This window comes from Prionailurus bengalensis, chromosome B2 (assembly GCF_016509475.1).
Source record: "Prionailurus bengalensis isolate Pbe53 chromosome B2, Fcat_Pben_1.1_paternal_pri, whole genome shotgun sequence".
NCBI classification, from domain to species: domain Eukaryota; kingdom Metazoa; phylum Chordata; class Mammalia; order Carnivora; family Felidae; genus Prionailurus; species Prionailurus bengalensis.
The window spans coordinates 143,481,791-143,501,769 of record NC_057349.1 but is presented as its reverse complement, the minus strand read 5'-3'; the positions used below and the strand labels follow the sequence as shown (position 1 = coordinate 143,501,769).

The following is a 19,979-nucleotide window of genomic DNA, read 5'->3' as shown; positions in this document are numbered from 1 at the left end:
GCTCCTATGCCTCTCTCCAGCATTGGCCCTGACAAATTTCATTCCAATGATGAATGAAGCAGGGACTGTGCTTGGTATCCCCAGGCAAGTGGAGGCTGGTGGAAGGAAGCCCAATAAGGAATAACAATTTGAAAATGGGCCAACAGGGCCAGCCTATAGATGGACAGAATGAAGCAAATATAAGACGTGTGATGAAGGGAAGAGGTAGATGATGGCAGAGAAGGAGGGCCCTAGGCTTATCTCATGACTACAACTAGATAACTATCAAATCATTCTAAAAACCCCAGAAATCGACCTGAAGACTGGCAGAACCAACTCCACAGCTAAAGAGAGAGAAGAGGCCACATTGAAGAAGGTAGAAAGTGCAGAGATGTAGCTTGGGAGAGAAACAGATAATGGCTACTATGGTGGAGAGGGAACCGTGGTTGTGGAGAAGGATAAGAGACAGACTAGCACACAGGGGAGTGCATGGGAAAATTGAATCCTCATGGCAATTGCCTTGCAAAGAAAGAGAGCAGCAAAATTTCATGACTTCTGGAAACCAGCATGGCTTAAAGCCTGGAGGTATTTTTTTTTAAGTTTATTTATTTATTTTTGAGAGAGAGAATGGGGAAGGGGCAGAGAGAGGGGGGTATGGAGGATCTGAAGCAGGCTCTGCACTGACAGTAGAGAGTCTGATGTGGAGCTCGAACTCATGAACCATGATATCATGACCTGAGCCAAAGGTAGATGCTTAACTGACTGAGCCACCCAGGTGCCCCTTAAAGCCTGGAGTTTTAGAAGTCAGTAGGCTTGACTCTGAGATACCTCGGAGGACATTGAGACTGTTCCTGTAGAGAAGGCTAGACAAACAGTCCATGGACATACAGCATGAAAACAGTGATCTGAAAAGCACCTGAAGCACACAATGAGGAGGTTATTCACTCATCTCAGAGCACATCCCAGAAAGACAGCATTCACAGAGAGACCCCTCCAGGAACAAAGGAACTGGCAGGTGCCATTTTCCTTCCCCAACCCTCAGCATAAGCACAGGCCCACCTGTAGGAAGCAGCACAGTGTAGACACTGGCTACTTAACTTGCTTATGTCAAGCCCTGCCACCCACACTCTGGAAGAACTGCCCTTCCCAGTCACAACTGCCTCAGTCCTAGCATGGTGGCCCCCTCCACCAGAAGACCAACCCAAACCCCTGCCAACATCACATCTCCTGACCCAGGAGTTTTGCAGGGACTTAATTCTACAGCAGTGGTGACAGGTCTCATTTCACAAGCAGACCAGAGCACACCTAGTCAAAACTCACCACATTCAGGCCAGGGACCAAACACTGCCCACAACAGGTGGAGAGAGCCACTGCAGATGACTGGCCTGATGGATAAAGTGGCCAGGAAGCAACAACAGAGAACATGCAGCCCACATTGGAGATACTCCCAGAAGTGCCAGACCCTGGGGAATAGGGAACACTGCACTAAAGGCACTATAGGAACTCTTCCTCATAAAGCCATTACCCTTAAGAACAGGAAATGTAGCTGACTTTCCTAACACAGAGAAATAGGCAGAGAGACTAAGACAAAATGAGAAGGCAGAATAATTAGTCCCAAATGAAAGAACAGAACAAGGCTACAGTTGGAGATTTAAGCAAAACAGATATAAGTAACATGCCTGATGGAATATTTAAAGCAGTGATCAAAAGGATATTCACTGGACTTGAGAAAGAGTGGAAGACACGAGTGAGACCATTAATACAGAGATAAGGATCACAGAAATAAAGAGCTTGTTAAATGAAATGACAGACATGCTTCATGGAATGAACAGCAGACTGGAAGAAGCAGAGAAATGAATTAATAACCTAGAAAACAGAGTAATGGCAAACAATCAAGCTGAACGAAAGATGAAAAAAATAATTATGCAAAATGAGAAAACATTTAGATAACTCAGTGACTCCATCAAATGTAATAACATTTGTATTACAGGAGTCCCAGAAGAAAAAAGAGAAAAAAGGGGACAGAGAATTTATTTGAAGAAATAATAGTTGAAAACTTCCCTAATCTGGGGAAGGAAACAGTAATTCAGATCCAGGAAACACAGAGAAACCACCACCCCAACAAAATCCACAAAGCAGATCCACACCTAGACATATTGTATTTAAACTGGCAAAACATGGTGATAACAAAAAAATATTAAAATTGGCAATAGAAAAGAAGACAGTTACATACAAAGGAAACCCCATAAGGTTATCAGAAGACTTTTTAGCAGAAACTTTCCAAGCCAGAAACAGGTAGCATGATATATTCAAAGTGCTGAGTAGGGAAAGCCTGCAGCCAAGAATGCTCGATCCAGCAAGGCTATCATTCGGAATAGAGGAGAGATAAAGAGTTTCCCAGACTGGGGTGCCTGGGCGGCTCAGTCAGTTGAATGTCCAACTCTTGATTTTGGCTCACGTCATAATCCCAGAGTCTGGGATCAAGCCCCACGTCAGAGCTCAAGTCTAGAGTCTGCTTGAGATTCTCTCTCTCTCTATCTCTCTGTCCCTCTCCCCTGCTTGCATTCTCTAAAATAAATAAAATGAAATAAAATAATTTTCCCAGAAAAACAAAAACTAAAGGAGCTCATGACCACTAAATCAGCCCTTCATGAAATATTAAAGGGGACTCTTTGAGTGGAAAGGAAAGACCAAAAATGACAGTATTAAGGTAGGAAATACAAATGCAGTAAAAATGAATATTTCTATAAAAACATCAGTCAAGGAACTTACAAAATAAAAAGATGTAAAATATGACACCATATACCTAAAATGTAGGGAGGAGAGGAGTAAAGAATGGATTTGAACTTAAATGACTATCCACTAAATGTAAACTGCTCTATCCAGAAGATGTTCTATACAAACCTAATGGTAACCACAAGTCAAAAGCCACTAATAAATATGCAAAGAATAAAGAGAAAGAAATCCAAATATATCACTAAAGAAAGCCAGCAAACCATGAAAGAGAGAAAGAAAAGAAAGGATCAGAGAAAATCTTCAAAAACAATCACAAAGCAAGTAATAAAATGGCAATAAGTACATATCTATCAATAATTACTTTGAATGGAAAGGGACTAAATGCTGCAATCAAACGACATAGGGTGACAGAATGGATAAAGAACAAGACCTACCTGTATTCCGCCTACAAGAGATTCATTTTTAGACCTAAAGATACCTGCACATTGAAAGTGAGGAGATGGAGAAGTATTTATCATGCAAATGGATATCAAAAGAAAGTCAGAGAAATAAAACTTGTATCAGACAATATAAACTTTTTTAAAAGTTTCTTTATTTATTTATTTATTTATTTATTTATTTTTTTTTTTTTCAACGTTTATTTTTGGGACAGAGAGAGACAGAGCATGAACGGGGGAGGGGCAGAGAGAGAGGGAGTCACAGAATCGGAAACAGGCTCCAGGCTCTGAGCCATCAGCCCAGAGCCCGACGCGGGGCTCGAACTCACGGACCGCGAGATCGTGACCTGGCTGAAGTCGGACGCTTAACCGACTGCGCCACCCAGGCGCCCCTTCTTTATTTATTTTTAGAGAAAGAGAAAGATGCAGGGAGAGAAAGGGAGAGAGACAATTCCAAGTAGGCTTTGTGCTGTCAGCATAGAGTCCGATGTGGAGCTCGATCTCACAAACCATGAGATCATGATCTGAGCCAAAATCAGGAGTCATATGCTTAACCAACTGAGCCTCCCAGGCACCCCAAACAAAATGGACTTTAAAACAAAGACTGTGACAAGAGAAAAAGAAGGAGACTACATAATAATAAAAGCAACAATCCAACAAGAAGATAAAATAATTATAAACAGTTATGCAACCAACTTGGAAGAACCCAAATACATAAAGCAGTTCATACCAGAACTGGTAAAAATAAAGTAATAGTAGAGGCCTTTAACACCTCACTGACATCATTGGACAGATCATCTAAACAGAAAATCAACAAGGAAACAAATGGCTTGGAATGATACACTGGACCAGATGGATTTAACAGGTATATTCAGAACACCTCATCCTAAAATAGCAGAATACATATTATTTTCAAGTGCACATGTAATACTCTCCAGAATAGATGACATATTATGTCACAAGTCTCAACAAATTCAAGAAGATTGAAGTCATAATATGCATTTTTTTCTGACCACAACACTGTGAACCTAGAAGGCAACCACAAAGAAAAAAAAAATCTAGGAAGACCACAAACCACAAATACATGGAGGTTAAATAACATGTTACTAAACAATGAAGGAGTCAACCAGGAAATAAAAGAAGAAATTTTAAAAGTACATGGAAAGAAATGAAAACACACACACACACACCCCATAACGGTTCAAAACTTTTGGAAGGCAGCAAAACCTGTTCTAAGAGTGAAGTTTATAGCAATACAGGCCTATATCAAAAAGCAGGGAAAAAAATCTCAAATAAACAACCTAACCTTACATCTAAAGGAGCTAGAAAAAGAAGAACAAACAAAACCCAAAACTAATAGAAGGAAGGAAATAATAAAGGTTACACAGAAATAATGAAGTAGAAAGTAAAAAAACAGCAGAACAGATCAATGAAACCAGAGACTGGCTCTTTGAAAAGATCAACACAATTGATAAACTTTTAGTCAGACTAATAAAAAAAAAAAAAGAAAAGAAAAAAGAGAGAGGACTGAAACAGAATCAAAAACGAAAGAGGAGAAATAACAATTGATGCCACAGAAATACAGAAATATAAAAAAGGATTATAAGAGAATATTATGAAAAATTATATGCCAACAAATTGGACAACCTAGAACAAATGGGTAAATTCCTGAAACATAACTTCCCAAAACTGAATCAGGAAGAAAGAGAAAATTTGAACAGACCAATTACCAGCAAGTACATTGAATCAGTAATCAAAAAATTCCCAACAAACAAAAGTCTGGGACCAGATTGCTTCACAAGAGAATTCTACCAAACATTTACAGAAGACTTAATACCTATTCTTCTCAAACTATTCCAAAAAAATAGAAGATGAAAGAAAACTCCAAATTCATGCTATGAGGCCAGCATTACCCTTATACCAAAAAGAGATAAAGACACCACACACACACACACACACACACACACACACACACACACACACATACAAAAGAGAACTACAGGCCAATATCTCTGATGAACATAGATGCAAAAATCCTCATCAAAATATTAGCAAACCAAATCCAATAATACATTTAAAAAAATCAGTCACCATGATTAAATGAGATTTATTCCTGGAATGCAAGGGTGGTTCAACATTTGCATATTCATCAGCATGATACATCACATCAAAAGAGAAAGGATAAAAACCATATGATCACTTCAATAGATGCAGAAAAAGCATTGACAAAGTACATCCATTCATGATAAAAACCCTCAACAAAGTCAGTTTAGAGGGAACATACTTCAACATGATAAAGGCCATATATCAAAAACCCACAGTTAATATCATCTTTGATGGGGGAAAAATGACAGCTTTCCCCCTAAAATCAGGAACAAGACAAGGATGTCCACTCTCACCACTTTATTTCATTTCATTTCATTTCATTTCATTTCATTTCATTTCAAATATTTATTTACTTTGAGAGAGACAGAGTGTGTCAAGTTGGAGAGGGGCAGGGAGACAGGGAGAGAGAGTCCCAAGCAGGCTCTGCACTGTCAGTGCAGGGCTCAATCCAGGGTTCGATCTCACAATCTGCGAGATCATGACCTGAGGTGAGATCAAGAGATGGACACTTAACTGAGCCACCCAGGCGCCACTCACCTTTATTCAACATAGTACTGGAAGTCCTAGCCACAGCAAACAGACAAGAAAAAGAAATAAAAGGCATCCAAACTGGTAAGGAAGAAGTAAAACTTTCACTATTTGCAGATGACATGATACTCTATATAGAAAACCCAAAAGGCTCTGCCCCAAAATTGCTACAACTGATAAGTGAACTCAGTGAAGTCAAAGGGTACAAAATCAACAATAGAAATCTGCTGTATTTCTATACACCAATAATGAAGCAGCAGAATGAGAAATTAAGGAATCAATCCCATTTACAATTGCAACAAAAATACAAGATACCTAGGAATAAGCCTAACCAAAGAGGTGAAAGACCTGTACCCTGAAAAGTATAAAACACTAATGAAAAAAATTGAAGATGACCCAAAAAATGGAAAGACATTCCATCCATGCTCATGGGTTGGAAGAACAAGTATTGTTAAAATGTCTACACTATCCAAAGCAATCTACAGATTTAATACAATCCCTACCAAAATAACAACAGAATTTTTCACAGAACTAGACAAACCTAAAATTTGTATGGAACCACAAAATATCCTGAATAACCAAAGCACTCTTGAAAAAGAAAAACAAAGCTAGAGGCATCACAATTCTGGACTTCACAGCTGTTGTAATCAAGACAGTATGGTACTGGCACAAAAACAGACACATAGACCAATAGAGCACAATAGAAAATTCAGAAAGAAACCCACCATTATATGGTCAGTTAATCTTTGACAAAGCAGGAAAGAATATCCAATGAGAAAAAGGCAGTCTCTTCAACAAATGGGTTGGAAAAACTGAACAGCAATATGAAAAAGAATGAAACTGGATCATTTTCTTACACTGTACATAAAAGTAAATTCATTAGGGGTTAAGGACCTAAATGTGAGACCTGAAAGCATAAATATCCTAGAAAAGAGCACAGGCAGTAATTTTTCTGACATCGGCCACAACAACTTTTTCTAGAGAGGTCTCCTGAGTCAAGGGAAACAAGAGCAAAAATAAATTATTGGGACTACATCAAAATAAAAAGCTTCTGCACAGCAAAGGAAACAATAAACAAAACTACAAGATAACCTACTGAGTAGGAGAGGATATCTGCAAATGACATATCCCTTTACAGGGTTAGTATCCAAAATATATAAAGAATTTATACAATTTGACACACATAAAAACAAATAGTCCAATTAAAAATGGGCAGAGGACATGAACAGACATTTTCCCAAAGAAGACATCCAGATGGCCAACAGACACATGAAAAGATGCTCATCATCACGGAAATGCAAATTGAATCCACAATGAGGTATCATCTCACAGCTGTCAGAACGACTAAAATCAAAAACACAAGAGACAACAGGTGTGGTGAGGATGTGGAGAAAAAGAAACCCTCGTGCACTGTTGGTGGAAATGCAAATTAGCACAGCCACTGTGGAAACAGTATGGAGGCTCCTCGAAAAGTTAAAAAGAGAACTAGCCTACGATCCTGCAAGTACACTACTGGGTATTTACCCCGAGAACACAAAAACACTAATTCAAAGGAACACATGTACCCCTTATGCCTATAGCAGCTTTATTTGCAACAGGCAAGATATGGAAGCAGCCCGGTTATCCACTGACTGATGAATGGATAAAGAAGATGTGGTATAGATATACAATGGAATATTATTCAGCCATAAAAAAGAATGAAATCTTGCCATTTGCGATGACATGGATGGAACCAGAGAGTATAACTCTAAGTGAAATAAGTCATTCAGAGAATGACAAATACCACATGATTTCACTCATATGAGCAATTTAAGAAACAAAACAAACAAGCAAAGCGGGGTAAGGGGAGAGAGACAGAGAAAGAGAGAGACAAACCAAGAGACAGACTCTTGTCTATAGAGAACAAACTGATGGCAACCAGAGGGGAGGTGGGCGCAGGGGAAGGAGGAAATCGGCTATGGGGATTAAGGAGTGCACTTGCTGTGTTGAGCACCGGGTGATTAAAATAAAAACTTTAGGGGCGCCTGGGTGGTGCAGTCGGTTAAGCGTCCGACTTCAGCCAGGTCACGATCTCGCGGTCCGGGAGTTCGAGGCCCGCGTCAGGCTCTGGGCTGATGGCTCGGAGCCTGGAGCCTGTTTCCGATTCTGTGTCTCCCTCTCTCTCTGCCCCTCCCCCATTCATGCTCTCTCTCTGTCCCAAAAATAAATAAACGTTGAAAAAAAAAATAAAAAAAATAAAAACTTTAAAGGAAAAGGAAGTGTGATGGAGGAATAATGAGCGGGCAGTGAGACCTGGCAGTGGAGATCAAAGGGCAAAATAAGTCAGAGGAGACACCAAGGCTTAGGCCTGGAGAGCTCTCTGGGTTACTGCCAAACAATCTTTAGCTTGTCCTGGTTTATTTTATAAATGAACAATTTGGTTTTCTTTATTTTTTTTATGTTTATTTATTTTTGAGAGAGAGAGAAAGGGAGAAAGAGAGAGACCATGTGAGTGGGGGAGGGGCAGAAAGAGGGAGACACAGGATCCGAAGCTGAGCTGTCAGCCCAGAGCCCAACGCGGGGCTCGAACTCACAAACTATGAGATCATGACCTGAGCTAAAGTCGGCTGCTTAACCAACTGAGCCACCCAGGCGCCCCACAACTTGGTTTTCTGACAAGAGAGTGAGTTGTTTCTACCTGCTATCATTTCCATTATATTGTGAGCTTTTCAGAGGCAGAGGCATGTCACCTACTTTTCTGTTATCTCCCACGACACCTGATCCACATGCAGATGATTAATGATCATCTGCTAATTTTATTTTATTTGATAAAACTCTGAATGAAACCAGAATAACAAAACAAGAGCTACTCTATCGCTTTTTAGTTTACCGCGAGGGTTTTCTCAAAATGATGTCACCTGCCAAAATGATAAAGACAAAACATCTATCAAATGAATGTACTCAATTCTAAATCAGGGCTGATCTAGACCCAAAACTTAATCATGCTGGCCTTCACTTTCAGAACCTATCATTGGAAAGTATAAAAAACCCACCATGTCGGTATCATTAGTTATTAGGGACTGTAAATCAAAACCAACAGGAGGTACCACTTTGCACCCATTAGGATGGTGAGAATAAAAAGGACAGACAATAACAAGTGTTGGTGAAGGTGTGGAGAAATCAGAAGCCTTGTACCCTGCTGCTGGGAATGTAAAATGATGCAGCCACTATGGAAAACAGTTTAGCAGTTCCTCAAAAACATAAACACAGAGTTCCCATTGGACACAGAAACTCTCTTACCTATACCCCAGAGAACTGAACACAGGTGTTAAAAAAAAAATTGTACACGATGTTCATGGCAGCATTATTCATAATAGCCAAAAGGTGAAAACAACCCAGATGTCCATTGACCAGTAAATGGATAAAATGTGGTTTATCCACACAATGGAATACTGATCAGCAGTCAAAGAAATAAAGTACAGATATATTCTGCAACATGGATGAAACTGGAATACAAATCATGCTAAGTGAAAGAAGCTAGACACAAAGTCCACATATTGGATTCCATTTCTATGAAATGTCCAGAATAGACAAACCCATAGAGACAGAAAGTGGATTCGTGGTTTCCCAGGGGTTAGAAGGAGGGGGGAGCGAGGAGTGATGGCTAATGGGTATGGAATTCCTTTTGGGGTGATGGAAATGTTCTAGAATTTGATAGTGGTGATGGTTGCACAACCCTGTATACTAAAAACCACTAAACTATACAGTTTAGAAGGGTAAACTTTATGGTATGTGAGTTATATCTCAAGAAAGCTATAATTTTAAAATTTTTAAATGAAAATAACTATGATTAGAATTAATATGAGGAAGAAAATAAAGCTGTCAGTGGAGCAGTCTAAATAAAAAAGGAAGGTCAACCATATAGGAAAAACTTTTAAATAATAATTATAGTACATTTTAACATTATATAAAGATTACATGTTGCTTTCCCTAAATTTAGTTTTTTCAAAGACCTTGTATTGATTTGTACTTATTTTGAAAATGCTGCCTAAAGGCCAATTATAATTAACACTTGGATACTAATTCGGCCTGGGCTAGGGACACAGAAGGATGACATAAATGAAGTAAAAAACATACACATACATCATTATTTGTAAAAGAAGGAGAAGGGGAAGGAGGGGAGATGAGGGGAAGGAAGGGGAGGAGGGGGAGGAGGAGGAGGAGGAAGAGGAAGAAGAGGAAGAGGAGGAGGAGGTGGAGGAAGAGGAGGAGGAGGAACAAAAATACCATGAAAAACTGACTTCAAGCCAAATAAAAGTCCAAAAATCCAAAGTAAATGAAATGAATATGCTACAAGCCCTCTGTAAAAGTAGACAAAAGAAAACGCAAATATTCATTAAAATGGTAGTAATTCAAATCCAAAATAGTCACTCTTCTGGTTGCAAACAATTATTAAGTAAATATCTGTTCCAATTATACCAAAATTAAAAGAAAAATAAACATGTCTGAGGCGCCTGGGTGGCTCAGTTGGTTAAGCCTTTGACTTCAGCTCAGGTCATGATCTCACAGTTTGTGAGTTCGAGCCCCGCATCAGGCTCTGTGCTGATGGCTCAGAGCCTGGAACCGTCTTCAGATTCTGTGTCTCCCTCTCTCTCTGACCCTCCCCTGTTCATGCTCTGTCTCTCAAAATTAAATAAACACTAAAAAAATGTTTTCAAATAAAAAATACAAAAATGAATGCACCAGTGTATGCAGAAGTAAAAGGTCAAGGGAAGTACGTAATATTTTCATACCAGAAATCCAAAGGTAAATTCCAATTCGTGGTCACTGGGTTAAATGATAGTGTGCAAATCTTCCCAACAGCCCTCTTCCTCAGCATGTTTCCTTGTTCTTTGGTGTGAATTTTTAGATGTGTCCAATGTTGCTGTGTATTTCCCGTTTCTGCGGGAAGACCGACTTCAAACAGAATTCCCATTTTGAATACAGCGTTCAAGTTCAAGTTGATTGGGCTTATCATGGTCAACAAGGCTGTGCAAAAGACCGGGCATGCAAAATGATTCCTGAAATGAAGCGCCTTCACTCTGCATCAGCTTAAAAAGACATGTTTTACAGCCTACATTGCGATTCATCTCAACCTAAGGGAAAGAGGATGAGTTTGCTTCCTCCGAGCCTGACACAAATGCAGGATGACCTCTCGCGAAGCAGCCTGAGCAGGGACTGAGTGGAAAAGGTGATGACTCTGCAGCTCCCCTGAGACCAGACCGAAGAGTCCTTGCTTCAGGGGGAATGGGCCCCTCTCAGCAGGCAGACACTCCAGGGGCAGAGGACAGTCCTGACTGGGTGTCCTGCAGCAGGGGAAATGACACAGCCCTACCCAGCGGACAGCAGTCCTACCCTGCAGCCACCAGAGCCCAGCTGCTCAAGGATCAGCATTTTCCAAAGGGAGCGCTGATCAAGAAAGTGCTCAGCTGGCAAATGTGCTCAGGACACTACTCTTCTTGGAAACTCACAATGAGGCTATTCAGTGATCTGAACAATCCGACCATAAGAGATCATTAACCTAGTTTAAATCACATAGCTAATCACAGAACCTTTTCATTACAAAAATACAGCAGGTGCGGATCTACGACGATCCAGTAATAGCCACTTGGGGAAACGCTAGTCCACACTCGTCATGTTCCATGTTTTAGCTACATTTTTGACTTGGGTTGTGATAGGGTTGCCAGGCAAATCATTACTCATATTAAGTATGTCCCATGCCGTACGTTTCTTTGCTAAATCTGGCAGCCCCAGTTGAGACACGGTGTCCTGAGCAAAGCCGGTGGGACTAGAGACGCCTCTACTCACCATTCCACGGTGACCTACTTACCCCTCCCTGCAGCCTCTGTGACTCTACTCTCAAACGCAGCATGCTAGTTACGTGGGCCACCGTTACAACGAAGGCCGTTACCTTCTTCGGGGTGGCACTCTGGGACCCCGCTGGAGCCCATTATGAGGTTGCCATCTTCATCGTGCCGCTCCAGGGTCCCAGGGGGACAGGTGGGAACAGGGGTGGTGGGTTCAGGGGTGGTGGTTGTCTGCGTAGTGGTTCGAATCGTGGTCGTTGGACGTGTGGTGGTGGTCGTGCGGCGGGTGGTGGTGGTCGTGGGTCTTGGGGTTGTCGTGGTGGGTGGTGTGGTTGTGGCGGGGGCACGGGTGGTTGTTTTCACAACCTCCAAGCCCACCAGGGGCTTCCCTCCAAGACTCAGAATGGGTTTATCCTGGGCACTGGCCAGAGGTTTGCCATGCCGCCCCTGCCCGAAGAGGGGAAGGCCATCAGGGCTCACCACAGGCGTCCCTCCCAGATCTGAAACAAAACCGAACCAAAGCCGTGCAACAAGATGAAATAATCCAGAGGAAGTAAAAAATAAACGCAGAGTGTCTTCTCAAACTTATGTATTTGTGTATTTTAAACAGTAAAAAGCAAAGGAAGGAATAAAAGAATATTAACAGAGGTAGCAATGTCTGCCGTTATCCAGAGATTTCTGGGCTTATTATATTGCCCATTACTCTGTATTACCTTATTAAATATGTAAATACTTCATCGATATGTCCGATTACCTTGAAACAACTCTTAGTCTCTGGTAAGGAAAGTAATTCTTTCCTCCTCCCGATTCCTAAGCCTCGGGAAGAAAAGTGTTACATTGTACCAGGGGTGGCAAACTCACTCTTCAAAGGGCCAGAGAAGAAGGAGGGCCAGATATTTTAAGCTTTATGTTGCAGCTACTCCACTCTGCCATGAAACTTTGGGGCGCCTGGGTGGTTCAGTTGGTTAAGCATCTGACTCTTGATCTCGGCTCAGGTCATGATCTCAAGGTCCGTGAGTTTGAGCCCCGCATCAGGCTTTGTGAATCCCTACTTGGGATTCTTCCTCTCTCTCTCTCTCTCTCTCTCTCTCTCTCTCTCTCTCTCTCTGTCCCTCCTCCACTTGTGAGCACTCGCTCTCTCTCTCTCTCTCTCTCTCTCTCTCAAAATAAATAAACTTTTAAAAAAAAGCATAGAGAGTACACAAAGGGGTGTTTCTGTAAATTTCGAATAATTTTCACTTCACAAATATTATTCTTTGATTTTTTTTCCAATCATTTAAAAGTGCAAAAACGCGTTTGACCTCACAGGCATTACAAAAGCAGGCAGCAGGCAGGGCTTGGTCTTCGTGCCATGGTTTGCTGCCTCCTGTGGCTCTAGGCTGCCCTATTTCAAGAAGAAAGTCGAGCACCACCTTTTCTGGAGGCTGGGATCTGAAGCAAGGGTATAACTACACTTGTATCAGGGGAAAAGCTACGTTCTGCCCCTGTGGGGCACTCCTTTCCACATGGCTAAATGTAACTGGACCAAGGGAACCCATCACAAATGGGGAGGGGGTTGTTATTCTACAGCTAATTCAGAACATTTTTGTGGCCGAAAAACCACTGTCACTTACCCACAATGGTGCGACCATCTCCTCCCAGTTTAATCCGAAGAGGAGTTCCTTGTGAATCTTGGAGGTACCTTCCCTCTTCATTTAATACTAACCCACGGTCGAGATCCACGACCTAAACCCATGACACAGATTAAAGAATATACTGAGCATTAATCCAACTATACAAACATATGCATGAAGCCTCCACAGAAGGAGACCATAATGTGAGTAGGAAACATTATTTTTGTCCACATCATTTGCAAGGTTTAAGAATGAAGTGTAAATGTCACATTATTGTTTACCCATAGAATATGTAAATTGTTTTAAGTTTCTCAAATATGCAAAACATGTGCAAAATGCTGCTACCATTTAGTATGCTGTGTGTAATGCTGAAAAGCAGGAAACAACTTAAGTGTTCATCAGTGGAAGGAAGGGGTTAAGTACATTATGGCCCATCTATACAGTGGAATGCTAGCAGCCCATGATACAGATTTGGCAATTCTACATATATTGACATCAACTGCTACAGACTCAGATTACAGGACTGCCTATTTTGCAGAAATAAAAATATATCCATGTGTATATATAAGCTTAAAACTGCAAGGAAAAATACTCTGGACAGACATACCCCAAACTGTTAGTAATGGTTTTCTCAGAGGCGTAGTTTGGGGTATTTATTAGCCTAAAATATATCTGTTTCATAGATTTCTGAATTGTTTTAACTTCCAGCCATGACCACGTATTGCTAGTGTATTAAAAATAGGAAATGTTTCCATCAGTCTGTTAATGTTAAACATCGAAGTTGCTATAACAAATTAATTTGTAATTAAATTGCCTAATATAGAATGCATGCAAAAACTTCATATTCTAAGGAATCATAAAATTGGGGTGAGGGGAAGCTATTACCATCCCTGTTAAGAAACAAGCTCATGCTATATACACTGGTGGTTCTCCAAGTGTGGCCTGGACCAGCAGCCTCAGCGTCAGCTGGGAAACTGTCTGCTATGCTAATTACCTAGCCCTACCCCAGACCTTAACTGACAAGTCCCATGATGTTTGAGAACCATGACTGCACAGCAGGCCACAGGAGGAAGCCACTTTGTTGGGTGCTGTCTTGGTAATTAAAACTCATTTGTATAAACCCTACTTTTGAACTCGACTCCATACCGTTTCTATGCAAAATTGTTTACAATGAAGGGTGCTCAGTCAGTTAAGCATCCAGCTCTTGATTTCAGCTCAGGTCATGATCTCAACGTTTGTGAGTTTGAGTCCCACGTCAGGCTCTGCGCTGACAGTCTGGAGCCTGCTTGGGATTCTCTGTCTCTGTCTGTCTGTCTCTCTCTCTCTGCCTCTCCCCTGTTCATTCTCTCCCTCCCTCCCTCCCTCTCTCTCTATCTCAAAATAAATAAATAAACTTAAAAAAAAAGTTTTGCAAAAATCATTTACGATGACATTTTGCTTTAATATACATTCTTCCTTTATAAATTCCTGTTCCTTTGAGAAATGATTAAATGTATCTTTTACCTGTGACTAAAACTTTTATGAAGTCTCTCAATATGTTTTCTTACACCTTACTGTCATAAAGGGGAAGTTTTGACTGGGAATTCCCAGTCAAACTATGAATAATTGCATAATGAATAATGAAAAATGAAAAATATTTTAAATCCTGGGACTTTGTAAAGTGTTCTCCCCATTATCCTCTAACCTGCCAAGAAATCCCTAGCATTTATCTTAACCTCAGGAAGTGAAAGTCATTAAGGCTTAAGCATATATAAAATACTAATAATTATTTTTTATTTCAGTCAAACAACAATTACTGGAAAATTCAAAAGGTGATCTGTTAAAAATTGCCTGTTTGATTCAGTATGTTTTGATTTGCTCATTTGTTTTTACCCTGCTTTCGTTTGCAAAGGATTTGAGATAATTTACAGGGAAAACGTGTATACTAGTTGATCAAGTAATAAGAAAAACAATAAAAATAAAGCTATCAGAGGTGGAGAAGAAGCCCATTTGAGAGGCTAGGCATTAGCGTGCAGTTGGAACATACGTCTGTGTGATTTTCCTAACCTGTCAAAGCAAACAGGAAATAAAGACCCCTTTTATTTTATTGGCAATGCGAAGAAAGCACACTAGTGATTCAGGGGAATGAAGATCTTTCTGAGCACTGGAAGAAACAACACGCATGTATACTGACATTGAGTGGTTTCAACTAGAGAAGAAAAACGAAAGACCATTTCGTTTATTGTTGCAAAATGCCCACCATTTTCTCCTCCCAACAGCATGAAAATAACTGGTATGTGTAAAGAAGTTTACCCTACCCACTTTGTTCCTTGAGGGCCATTGATAATTCTTTGTCCACTTGGCTTTCCATTACTACCAGGAAGTACTTTGGCTTCTACATTTGGTCTGCCATTATAACCTACATGGCACGGAAGAAAGAAACAAAGAAAGAAAAAATACAGCAAAAACAAAAACAAAAAAAAATCTGGTAAATTCAACACTCCTGTCAAGTTGGTTTCATACCAAACTCTAAGTAGTAACATATCATTTCTAAAAGAAATACTAAACAGGATTTTAAACCAATAGCTTATACATATTAGATGCCAGTCTTAAATTGTGACTTCCAAATACCCAGTATGAATGTCTATTAAAAGTACAGTAAAGTCACAGTTTTCTGACAATATTGGGGAAAGGTGACAGTCCAGAGTAAGTAAATTATCTAGATAAAGCTTAAGACAGTAATGGCTATAGCATTATTTTAGCCAGTTGGAGGACAGAGGGAGAGTTGGAAGAATGGAGAACACTACCTCTAAAATATACTAGATGCTGTCCTGCTCTTCTCAGATTATACTAAACCCAACAACTATTTCTAGCTGAATCAGGTCCAATCATCAGTCGCCAAGTGTGAACGCTCGGGGCTGACTCGAAGTTTGCTCACGTCTTTGGCGCCGCTTGAGAAGTGTTAGCGCAGAGAGAAAACAGAAGGTTCAGTTAGCGGCCCCTTCCGTTGCTCCTGTCTGCTCTTAGTACCTGCCCTTCCTCTTCATCTCTGGGCATTTCTGATCAGCTACAGTTAGTGCAAGGTCCGCGCCGGGAGGGCTCTGGCCCAGCCCCACCCACAGCACCAAGTGCTTGGGCTTTCTGACAACTATTTGCAGGTCAGAGACTTATTTTTCTTGCTCAAATAGTTAATGAAAATTAAATATTTATGGAAATTCTGCTATCCACCAGGGAATGTGGATTTCACATCTATTATCAAGGTCTTAGACTTGCTTAAAATAGTCCATTTTAATAGAAAACTGACCTCTCCATGGTGCATTGTTCTATGTCTTTACAGTGGGTCAAACTAACAATACATAGTACAGACTAACAAACACTAATACATCCTTTCAAGAATCTTCCATCATGCCCCAATTCCAAGCAAGGATTCTGCCCTGGGGTCCACGCAGACTCTAATTCATAGCTGTCTACATTCTGCCCTCAATGTAAGTCACACATCTTCCTATTACTCCTCTGTGTGACAATCATCCTTAACATGCATTTTTTTTTTTCCTGGAAGTTTTAAACAACATTCACTGACTGCAAAGTCGAAGCGACACATCGGAGTCTGTCCCAGGGTGTGTTAAGTTGAGAATCAACAAGAACGAGGTCAAGCCTACACAGGTACCCAATTCCTTACTGTGGATTCTTTAAATCTACCCTGGCAGGTGAAGGACTAAAAATAACCTACAACACAGGAACCCGAGTCTGGCATCACGACCGTGACACATTTTCACGGATTAAGAGCATATGTTCAGGAATTCAAAGAGGCAGCATGTGACAGAGGAAGGGCAGGGGCGGGGTGGGGGGGGGGGCGGAATCCACGTCTGGGATGGGAAGCTGTCTGACCTCGGGCAAACCACTCAGATCCCGGAGCTTCCTCATCCGAAAACCAGGAGAAACAAGGCAAGAAGCAAGGTTAAGAGAATGAAATCACGTTCCGTCTGCAAAGCCCTTAGCACAGTGCGGGGACACAGTGGACACTCAATAAGGTAAAATGAAAGCCTCTCAAAATCGCTAGGAACGCTACTGAGAGCCACAATGAGAATGTTAAGTTAAAAGCACATTACCTGGCCTGGTAGGGGACCTCACAGGCTGGCGGGCCAGAGGGTTCCGGAACCTGGAGTTCATCATGCGCTGGCGCAAGGAGAGCATGGGGGTGGTGGCAGTATAGGCCGGAGGGGCGCGGGTGGTGAACCGCACCCGGGCGGTGGGGCCTGCGGTGGCCGGGCTGCGGTGGGGGGGTCGGGGCGGGAGGTGTGGGGCTCTCGGGGGGCTGCCTGGAAGGGGAGGACGCTGCACTGGAGTGTCGTTCTCGTCCTGGGGGGAGCTCACCCTGGGAGGCGCGGGCACAGTCTTGTCCTTAGCGCTGTTCCCATCTGCGTATTTGCCGCCCCTGGGGCTGGAGGAGGAGGGCCACTTTAGAACAGAGGAAGACAGAGGGTCCTTGTCCTTTGCTCCTTTAAAAAACATCGCGTCTTCGTCGTCCTCCTCTGCCGAGACGGACTGCTGAGATTTAGACGGCAGGGGCTGGCGTTTGGACGGGGAGGCTGGGTCCTTCTTCCCCACAGCCTGGGGCCCCAACCGGCCCGGGCCCCTGGGGCGGGCGAGAGGGTGGGGGCGGGGGCTGCCGGGCCTCGGCGGGGAGACCGGGGGTCTGCGGAGGTGACTGTCGCCCGCGCCTCCTGCCTGAGCCTCCAGCTGGCTGTGCTTGGGAAGGGATGCGGTGGCCTCCCTGGCCCGGGCCGCTGCTTCTGCGCCGTCGTGGGGGGTTCCGCCAGATCGGCCCTCGGAATCCTCGTTGCGATTGTGGGGAGATGTGGGGAGCACCCCTCGGGAGTTGGCCGTGTGTGGGGACTGACTGCCTCTTGCCGCGTAGGGGTCCGAGAAAGAGGCGCTTTCCTGCGCCGCGGGGTGGGGACGCTCGGGCTGGGGGTTGGCCGGCAGACGCCCCATCTCCTTGTTCTGGGGACCACGGGGCTGTGGCTGCGCCACGGAGACCTCGGAGGAAGGCACGCTGGCCCCGGGGTGGTGCTGTGACCGCCGAGCGGGGGCCAGTTGCGCTTTGGGGTAGCCGCGCTCCACAGCCACTTCTGTGCTCTGCTGAACATCCTGCGCCTTGGGGGGCAGGGCTTTGCCCTGAGGATGGGCACCTGCCACAGGGCCCGCGGACTTGGGGTTCTCCGCCAGGGGCTCCTTCCGCTGAGCGCTCACCCCTCTCTGCGGGCTTCTTCTGAGGTGATCCACACCCAGGGAGGAAGGCTGCCTGGAGGAGGAGGAGGAGGAGGACACGTGGTCGTGTACCACGGTGGCGGGAAGCGGCTTCTCGTCCTCTGCTTCACTCTCCGCGCCGTCTCTGTGGATACTCGAGCCGTGCGTATGGTCTGCAGCTGACTGAGAATTCACCCTCGAGTGAACTCGGGGGGACACGGTGGACGGTGGAGAGCTGGAGGGATGCAGCCGGATTCCTCGGCCGCTGCCAAACCGGCTGGGATATCTCGTGTGGGCAGCAAAGGGCTTGTTTCTGAACAAACTGAAATGCCCAGAGACAGGCGGACCTGCTGGCAGCCGGGCCCGGGACGTGGGAGCCGTGGCCTCAGCCTGCCTGCCTTTATCTTCTGTATCATTGTCACCAGCACCATCAGAGGCATCTCCTCCTTCAGAGGCCTGTGTCCTTGAGGAGACACCAGAAGACGAGGACGACTTGGACTGTGATGGTGCACTGGACTTGGTAGCTGGGGTGTCGTGCCCAGCCTTCCAGCCCCTGGACAGTGGAGCTCCGGGGTGTGGTTCAGGGGGCAAAACCCGAGATGACCCTCCCTGGGGAGGAGAAAGTTTGGAGGGTGGCACTGAAGCATCTGAATTTTCCTCCCTGTCCCCCAAATGGGGTGCCCTTCGAGCGGGCAAGGCTGGTTTTGTGCCGTGGTGCGCAGGGCTCCTGTCCCGCAGGGCGCTGGAGGGGGCCTGGCGGCTGGGCCACACGGCTGGCCGAACGTGGGTGGGGCTCTTGGGAGGCGGCCGCTGGGAAGCGGTGTCCTTGAGGGCCGGGGAGCCTGCAGCTGGCTCTTCCTCCTCTTGGCCCACCGAGTCATTGTCAGCAGAGCTGGAGGGCAGGTTGGGGAAGGGCCCCCCTGAAGGGCGGTGAGGGCTGCCCTCAGTGGGCGTGTGGGGTGCAGACGAGGCTGGCGCGGAAGGGGAGGCCTCTGGACGAGGGTAGGGAGCCCTGTCTACACTTTCCTTTCGGGGCAGCGCTAGTGTGTGAGCTCTGGCTGGAGTCCTTCCAGGAGCAAGGGCTGGGGGGACAGATCTACTTGGTGGCCTCTGCTGTGGCTTCTGGTCTTGAGTCTCCGAGGACGTGGTTGGTGGGTCTCCCCGAGAATCCAGCTCCTCCTCGCCGGTGATTTCTGTCGACTGAAGATCTAAAACTTCAGTCTTCTTGGAGTGAACCTGGGGTTTCCTGGGCACCCCACCGTTAGCCAATATTTTGTTCTTCAAGTCAAGAAGAGGGTTCTTGACATTTCTGCCTCGGGGAGAAACAGGCAAATGAGTGTGTTTTGAGGAAGTGGGAGCTTTGGGAGACATCTCCGGCTTTTCAGGCTTCCAGTTATCCTCTGCGTGGGTTTTCTGCACATCGGACACACCAGAACCAGCTATAATAGATTTCAAAGATTTTGCCGTCAAAAAAGATTTGAAAGCTGTGCCACATGCAGTGAGCATTTAACATGGCCGTGTGAAGG

General features: G+C 43.9%; 1 protein-coding gene across 1 annotated transcript in view; it reads right to left on the bottom strand.

Annotated features, from left to right (window-relative positions):
• FNDC1 (fibronectin type III domain containing 1) overlaps nt 1-19,979 on the bottom strand; it is a 107,953-nt gene that overhangs the window by 26,032 nt on the left and 61,942 nt on the right. Inside the window, exons 11-14 of the mRNA XM_043592681.1 lie at nt 17,313-19,892; nt 15,522-15,622; nt 13,225-13,336; nt 11,716-12,111 (exon numbers count right to left, since the gene is read on the bottom strand). Coding sequence (XP_043448616.1) covers nt 11,716-12,111; nt 13,225-13,336; nt 15,522-15,622; nt 17,313-19,892 — 3,189 coding nt within the window. The remainder of the gene's footprint in view (nt 1-11,715; nt 12,112-13,224; nt 13,337-15,521; nt 15,623-17,312; nt 19,893-19,979) is intronic.